Raw genomic sequence first — 8,544 nt, 5'->3', positions numbered from 1 at the left:
CCTTCCAAGATCTCAGTTTCCTCACCTAGGCAATGAAGCTCATTGTTCCTGTTTCAGGATCTAGAAGAGAATGGAGCTAAGGCTTAGGTGTTATGCAAAGGTTGGTTACCTTTTCCCCTCCTTAAAGCACTAATGCGAAAACTAGTGGTAGCTCTTTCTCAGCCTCCCAGCCTCTTCTCGGCCACCGCTAGAGTCCCTCCACGCCACCACCTCCTCCTCGGGCCCCTCTCCTCGCAGTGGCGGCGGCTTAATTTCCCCTCCAATTCAGTAGTTCTCTTGCCTCGCAGGAAGGACTGGTCTGGGATGCTGGGAGTCTGCCTACTTTTCCCCTCCCTCCCTCCCTTCTTCCGACTCTGGGCTTGAGGACCTGTCTCCTCAGGACCCGGCGCGTTGGGGCGGAGCTCTTCACTCGGCTGCCGGGGGTCTCTGCGAAGCCGGCGCCGGGTGCGCAGCCTGCAGTGCGTCCCGCCCCGAGGGGCGGGGTGTGACCCGAGAGTTGAGATAAGAGGCGCCTGCTGTGGTGAGCGCACCGCCATCCGCGGAGCTTCCTTGACGGCTCAGCCTCTCTGGCGGAGCCGCGCCTGGGGCGGCCGGGGGGCTTCTCTGCACGCAGACGCCGTGGCCCCAGCCCTCACGCAGCCTCCGCTCTGGCTCGCCGCGCCTCCCGCCATGAGGCCGCTGTTCTACCGCTGCTGCAACACCACGTCGGTGGAGAAGGGAAACTCAGCGACGATGGGCGGGTTGCTCTTCAGCACGGGCCTCCTGGGCAACCTGCTAGCCCTGGGGCTGCTGGCGCGCTCAGGGCTGCGGACGTGCCCGCGGCGCTCGCCGCGCCCGCCGCCCTCCGTCTTCTACGTGCTGGTGTGCGGCTTGACGGTCACCGACCTGCTGGGCAAGTCCCTCGTGAGCCCCTTCGTGCTGTCCGCCTACGCGCAGAACCGGAGCCTGAGGGGCCTGGCGCCCGCATCCGGCAGCTCGCTGTGCCAAACCTTCGCCTTCTTCATGTCCTTCTTCGGGCTTGCCTCGACGCTGCAGCTGCTGGCCATGGCCCTGGAGTGCTGGCTCTCCCTGGGGCATCCCTTTTTCTACCGACGGTACATAACCCCGCGCCGGGGCGCACTGGTGGCGCCTGTCGTGGGCGCCTTCTGCCTCGCTTTCTGCTCGCTGCCCTTCGCGGGCTTCGGGAAGTTCGTGCAGTACTGCCCCGGCACCTGGTGCTTCATCCAAATGGTCCACGAGGAGCGCTCGCCGTCAGTGCTGAGCTACTCAGTGCTCTACGCCAGCCTCATGCTCCTGCTGGTCCTCGCGGTCGTGCTGTGCAACCTGAGCGCCATGCGCAACCTCTACGCGATGCACCTGCGGCTGCGGCGGCTCCCGCGCTCTGGCCCCAAGGAACGAGCAGAGCTGGCCGCCGGCGAGAGGGAAGAGACCCCGCAGCCCCTGGAGGAGCTGGATCACCTCCTGCTGTTAGCCCTCATGACTGTGCTCTTCACCATGTGCTCCCTGCCTTTAATTGTGAGTCGCTTGGCGCTAAGGCTGCGGGAGATTGAAGCGCGTCGGGCCGCAGTTGCCGGGAGGGAAGGGTGGGGCGCATTGGACGCTGTGCAAGAGGAGCTGCGCCCTGAGCCAGGAGGGTTTGTTGCTGCGTTCCCCGGATCAGCTTCCCTCCACAGCCCCCAGGAGACAGAACCCAATTTGTTGAGCCAAAAAAGGTAAAGCCACAGAAAGGTAGGGAAAGCCGGAGCCGGATGGTGTCCCCTTAGCCCCGCAGAACCTCTCCAGTTAGCAGAACCCCCTCCTCCCTGCTTTCCTCTGGGAAGATCTCAGGGTTATTTATGCACCTCAGGACTTTGAGAAGCAGACCTTGATTCCTCCTTGGCAATACGAGTCCTTTACCACTTCTCGATGGCTACGCGAGGTTTTATTTCGTTATACCCGCCCATGATTTTAGTGGCGTCAGAAATGAGCAAATGGCACCTGGGAGTTCTCCCCGGTGTTGGCGTGGAAAGGGAATAAGGGAAGGTGTGCTCCTGCCAAAGTGATTTGCACATGTGAGTGACTAAAAGCATAGGTTTGGGTATTTTTTAACTCGTGAGTAAACTTTGAGGAGTGGCGGATGCTGTTTCTGGTACTGCAGCTGCGGGGGATTGTGGCGGCAGAGGCGGAGAGGCTGTTTGGATTAGCAGATGTGTAGGAACGTTTCCGCTGGTGGTGTCGTTCTGACAACCTGTCTCGACAGGTTTTGTTTCTATCTTGGCAAGCGAGGTGACATGTAAAGCCATTATCTTGGGTTTCAATCACTAATGGGGGTGGTGGTGCAGATTGAATTACTTCATCGTTTTGCAGGTAATTTCCCTGCAAATTAGGTCTTGTGACCCTGGCCAAGACACCTAGGAGTGACTGAGGCTTGAGAAACCTTTTTCAGCCTTGCTCCTCTCCCTCTCCAGACCCCTTGGAGTCCTGAGACTTATGTGAATAGGAAAGTCAAGTTTCTCATGGCAGTGTAGCAGTTTGGGACATTACTTTGAAGGGTGGATGAAAGTGAAATATAGTGTGATTTTTCCCTTAAATGAAGGCCTTAATGTGTTGGGCAAAGAGCTCTCTGGGTTAGGATCAGAACTCCCCAAGATAAATAAATCAATCTCTATCTATAGAAACAGAGAGATAGAGATATAGGTATAGATATTTAGCAGTGGTTTTCAAACTTTAGCACACTCAGACTCATCAGCAGTGCTTTGAAAAGCAGAGCTGGCTGGGCCCCATTCTCCAGAGTTTCTGATGCAGACATGTTTGAAGAATTCAGCAGCCTCTTCTTCACCTGCTGATGTGGGGATCACATTTTGAGAACCACACTCTAAAGCAAGACTTAGCAATCACAGCCCACAGGCCAAATACGTCCTGCGCACTGTTTTAGTGCAGCCCTGGAGTTAAGAATAGTTTTTATAAATAAACATGTACCAGAAATTTGATGACAGGGCACATGAACTCTGAACCCCAATCAAATATGATTCCAAGAAAAAGACTCACTCTTCTCCTTAGTAGACATGTGTTACCAAAAATTGTACTCAATTATTATCACATTTTTAATTCCATCAGTTAAAATTGTAGAAATGTGTTTTCTCTCCTGTTAGTAAGTACCTACTAAATATCCACGATTTGCCTCTTGGCTCATAAAACCTAAAATGTTTGCTCTTCGGCCCTTTACAGAATATGTTTTCGGATCCTTGCTCTAGAATAAGAGCCTTGCTTACCTGTGCTGTGATAAAAGCAGAAATTAACCGAATGCCTGGACATTATGTCCTGAGTTTGAATGTTTTAGTAAGAATAATGCAGAAAGCATAATACATTGGAAAGAACATTGCATTCGACGACTCTCTAAGGAGATTTGAATAACTCACAGGGGCTTGTGAGGATTGAAGGAAATAATGGATTTGAAAATGATTTTCTAAAAAACCTGTAAAGTTTCAAAGACATGCAATGCAGACAGCATTCTTCACAGGAGGTATCATTTCTAGAAAGGATAAGGGCTTTAGCATGGGTTTGAATCAGGTCTCATCACTTATTAAGTATAAAAGCGCTTACTTATCCTTTCTAACCTCAGTTTCCTCATCTGTGATGCAGATAACTATTCTTACTCTGTAAGATAGTTATGAAGATTTGAAGTGTTACATATATATACACATACATACACACTAACCAGGTGCCTGGTGGCCTCAAAAATTATTATTACTAATTATTATTGCTAATTATAACTTCCATGTATTATAATTGCCTGCTAGACATAGAAAATTAATTAAGAAATATGACCTCCGAAGATAGTATAATATTTTAAGGCAGTGGTTCTCAAACTTGTTCTAGTCTAAGGACCCTCTTTTCACTCTTAAAAATTATTAAGGGCCCAAAGATGTTTTATTTATGTGGATTATATCTATTAGTATTTACAATATTAGAAATTAAAAATAAGAAAAATTTTAGATATTATTGTAAAACAAGTTACAATGTACTTATTGCTTGTGTTTTTGCATAGGTGAAAGAGAGGTTTGAGATTTCAAAATTATTTAATGAATGATAATAAAGTGTAGTAATATTAGCAGGTAACATGGGAAAAAACATGTTAAGAGCACAGAAGCACTGAGAACAATCTCTGAAAATGCACATATGTATGTATTACCTTAGAAAGGTCTAGAAAATGCAAGAGTACACAGCACATATTCCATTAGCCATGAGAGTGATGATATCATTCATTACACATCAGGCAGCTTCTGTGAAACTCACTGTACACTTATGAGAGGATGAAAGTGAAAAAAGACAAGTAACATCTTTTTATGAAAATAGTTTTGACCACATAGACACACTGAAAGAGTATTAAAGATGCCCATTCTTTGAAAATCACTTTTCTAAGGAAAGGATTTAGTGATTGGAAAAAATAAGGCTGTATGTGAAGGTGGGTAAACTTAAAAAAAAACAATCTTGCTCATCACATAAATATTGTATTTCATTAAGCTGGTGAAAAGTTTGTTGGAATATGATTTTTTAATTAAGTTTGTTATAATGCTGGATTAGAGCAAGATGTTTAGATTGAATTCTCAAATTTCCAATTTGATACGGTAAAAAGAAAGTATAGAGAATATGGGAGGAGCTTTAGTGGCAGTTTGCAGCACGTTCTTTAATGTATACGAAGTATTTTCATCAAAATTATTTTTACCTTAGAAAACCACAGTGTTTTGGAGGTTGGTCGGGAAGCAGGAATGGCTGAAAGAGGGTTTTCATGAATAGATGCAACATAGTAGTTGAGAGGTTTAGAAGCCAGGTAAAGGTATGCACAAGCTTGTGTAATCGCATATATCAGAATCCATGGAGTCAGAGAAGTGGTTAGAGGACCTCCTGCATGCATTGAGATAACTCGTGTGTGTGTGTGTGTGTGTGCGTGTGCGTGTGTGTGTGTGTGTGTGTGTGTGTGTGTGTGTTTCATTTTGTTGAGCAGAAAGAATGGGTGGGATGCTCCATCCATAGGAGGCTGTTAAAGTTGTGTAAGGGATGGTAGCAAGAGACTGGCCCAGGGAAAAGGGTCAGAAGTGGATTTAAAGAGCTAGAGCAGAGGATGAGGTCTCGGGTGTGGTGATGGATGAACTGAATGGGAGAGGGCGTTGGAATCAATGTTGCTGTCCTAAGCAGGGATGCCCAGCCAAGCTGTCGCTAGAGAACAGGCAACAGCAACATTTTTTTGTGGACCCCTAATTTCAACAGAGGGCGCTCTTCTCACACCAGTTCTCTTTGTGTAATGACCTGCATGCGTTGAACAAGCCAGGAATACCATTGATCATCAGAGGATTTTTCAAAAGTCTAGATTGTGTTCAAACGGATGTCTTGTGAGAATTAATAGAATATGTACTTTGATCACTGTCACAAGGGAATAAATTTGTCATACTTTTAGTAAACTCAAAAAATAAATAAAATTAAAAGGCCGTTTGTAGAATATTACATTTCTAATACAAATCAGGTGACTTGAAAGTACAAATAACCTAATAATATGCAATAGAATTGATATGGATAAATAGTGTACAGAAATAAAATGTGTCTTAATTATATAAACATCATTCAGTTACCCAGATCCCAACTAATCAAGCATTCTCAAATAGTAAGAATTATATCTTGCTGCACTCTACTTTGAGGAGAAAGGAGCAGATAGAAAGATTAAAGTCATAAAAAGTGTTTGCTTTTTCAATCAACTCAAGTGTGTAGCCTGTTGTCATCCATTTATTCATTCATCTCAGATCTGGAACCTACAACATTCCAGGCACTGTAATTCATTGTGGGGATATAAAATGAGAGAAACATCACATCTGCCCACAGAGCTATAATACTGGGGGTGAGAAGGAGTGACTAGGGCCAGAAAGGAGTTAGAAAAGGAAAGGATTGACTCCTAATTGATAAAATAATAATAATAGCTAATTATTGAATTATTCTTAATGCAAGGACCTGTTCTCAAGGTTGTACTCATACTATCTCATGCAAATTTCATAACAATCCTGAAAGATATGTGCAATTATCCCCATTGTATAGATGAGGAAACAGCGTAACTTGCTTGAAGTAACACAGCCAGTGAGGCGATTCTATCTAACCTGGATGGTCGGACTCTAAAGCTGATGAGCTCAACCATCACCAGAGGCTTCGTGATGGGGGTAATGTTTTAGGTCAACCTGGAAAGAAACTAGGATTTGAGCATGTAATCAATTTCCACATCCGTAAAATGGAGATAATGAACATACTTACTTCACAGGACTTTCGTAAGGATGAAACAAACTTTTAAAAGTCAAACACTTAGAACGGTGCCTGAGAATATGAAGCTCTGTGTGGACATTAGCCATTATTATTACTCTTAGTATTATTAAGCAGTGATGATGGGAGAGGGCTTCCAGATAAACTCCGTCTTCCTAAGTGCACTAGATAGGAGTATCTGAGCCTACAGAAAAGAGAATAAAAAGGTAAGGAAACAATTATGAGAACATACATCTTCTCATATCCCTGATTGCGTTGAATGGGTCTGGTCTGTGTACTTATTCATATCCCCTCCCATTAACGTTGAGTTTGCATATTTTCTGGACCATTAGAGTCCATTTTGTCCCATTATGGATTTAGAATCTTAATGAGCATGGGCAATGTAAGAGCACTGAGAAAAAGTGGCTGGCCTCCAACTGAGTGGGAGACAGTTGTAGTGCTGGTCTAGACAGCAGTGTCGGCTGAATGGCGGGAAAGGGATGAAGCAGTTTGCAGGGCTCCCAAGAGGCCAGAGAGCTCAAGGAAGAGCAAGACAATACAGGAGTGGCTGGGCACAGGTAAATAGGCTTATCGCTCTGTGTATGTTTCTTTTTTCTTCCTAGTCTGAAAAGAGGGTGACGACCACAGAATGATAAGCATCTGTGCTAAAAATGAGTAATTTACACAAGTTGTCTTCTGTCTTTCCACTGGAATATGTCCTGTCTCTTCACGTTGATTAAACGTTTCTGTTTCAGATAGACTCACAGACATAGAAAACAAACTTATGGCTATCAAAGGGGAAATCAGGGGCAGGGATAAATAAGGGATTTGGGATTAACAGATACACACTGCTATATATAAAATAGATAGAAAAGGACCTGCTGTATAGCACAGGGAACTGTATATCTTGTAATAACCTATATTGGAAAAGAATCTGAAAAAGAAAAAAATACATTTATATGTATACATATACATGCTGTACACCTAAAACATTGCCAATCAGCTATACTTCAATAAAAAAAATTCAGAGAAAGAAGAAACAAGTTTCTGTTTCATGGGTGTCTCCACACATGTGACATTTCACAAGTGTGACTTATTTCTGGGCTAACTAAGAATCGAGGACAGGAAGGAGGCAGAGGAAAAAGGGAAGAGAATCAGTATCTATGGGAGTGAGGTGACTCTGTAAACGACTCAGTAGACTAGATTTGTCCCACTTCAGCTCTTCCTCTACACCGCCAGGTAGGGAGCGGGCAACTCTAGCCCTGCCACACTCACCACAGGTGGACCAGCTCCAGGGACTTAGCCAGGGGCTCCCAGGAGGACCTGGCTTCCACTGAGCCTCCCAGGTCGGCCCTGCACCTCCCTGGCTTCTCACTGGCACCCATCCACTGTGGTGGCCTTAGCTGCTTATAAATTTACCCAAATGAATACTCCAAGCCAAGCTGCCATACTCTTACGGAAAAGTAATGTTTCCTAAGTGAAGTAAGTGAATTTGTTGCGGCCATCGACCTTCCGCTCTCCTAATTGAATGTTTTTCTTTAAAACAGTATCGTGCTTACTACGGAGCGTTTAAAGCTGTTCACGAGAAAAATGGAACTGCTGAAGAAATTGAAGACCTCCGAGCCTTACGCTTTCTCTCTGTGATCTCCATTGTGGACCCTTGGATTTTCATCATTTTCAGAACATCGGTATTTCGGATGTTTTTTCACAAGATTTTCATAAGGCCTCTTATGTATAGAAACTGGCACAGCAATTCTTGCAGAACTAGCATGGAATCCAGGCTGTGACGGTGTGTTAACCTCTCTGGTAAACTCAGGAATATATCACATTTTCTGGCAAAGAACCATGATCAGAACTATCTTACAAGTTATATCCTTAAAACTATGTCCCATAACAAAACATCTAAATGTATTTTCAAAACTATTCGATCGATCTTAATAATGTGTTGTCACTCTTTATTCAAGAACCAGTTCAGTGGGGTTTTTCATTTTGAGTAGCAACTACAATTTCATATATTGTAAACAATGATAAAAGTCTTAAAGCAATGATAGTAATTATTCCATTGTTTGTACTTGGTGTCCCTAATTTTTTAAGGCGGTCTTGAGACCTCTGGGTCTTTATTTAAATTCAGTAGAAACAACACAGTTTACAATTATGTGATAGGTGTCCTTAAATTTTCTTACCCTCTTTATTTCTAGTGGAACCTGATTTGTTTATTTTGCATCACAATTGCCCCTGTTTAATTCTTTCCTTTGCCAACTGATACAAGTATAGCCTGAATTATAG

At 44.3% G+C, this 8,544-nt stretch overlaps 1 protein-coding gene across 1 annotated transcript; it reads left to right on the top strand.

The window, feature by feature from the left end:
* Positions 1 to 669: 669 nt before the first annotated feature.
* On the top strand, positions 670 to 8,045 carry PTGDR (prostaglandin D2 receptor; the record flags this gene model as incomplete). The annotated part of the gene is made up of 2 exons (XM_082849601.1): positions 670 to 1,515; positions 7,806 to 8,045. 2 exons carry the CDS (start codon positions 670 to 672, stop codon positions 8,043 to 8,045), a joined length of 1,086 nt encoding a protein of 361 aa, XP_082705727.1.
* Between the last annotated feature and the right edge of the window lie 499 nt (positions 8,046 to 8,544).

Source organism: Leucopleurus acutus (genome assembly GCF_964270905.1).
Source record: "Leucopleurus acutus genome assembly, chromosome: 1".
NCBI classification, from domain to species: domain Eukaryota; kingdom Metazoa; phylum Chordata; class Mammalia; order Artiodactyla; family Delphinidae; genus Leucopleurus; species Leucopleurus acutus.
Note: the sequence above shows the minus strand (reverse complement) of the source record. Positions and strands in the feature narration are given on the sequence as shown.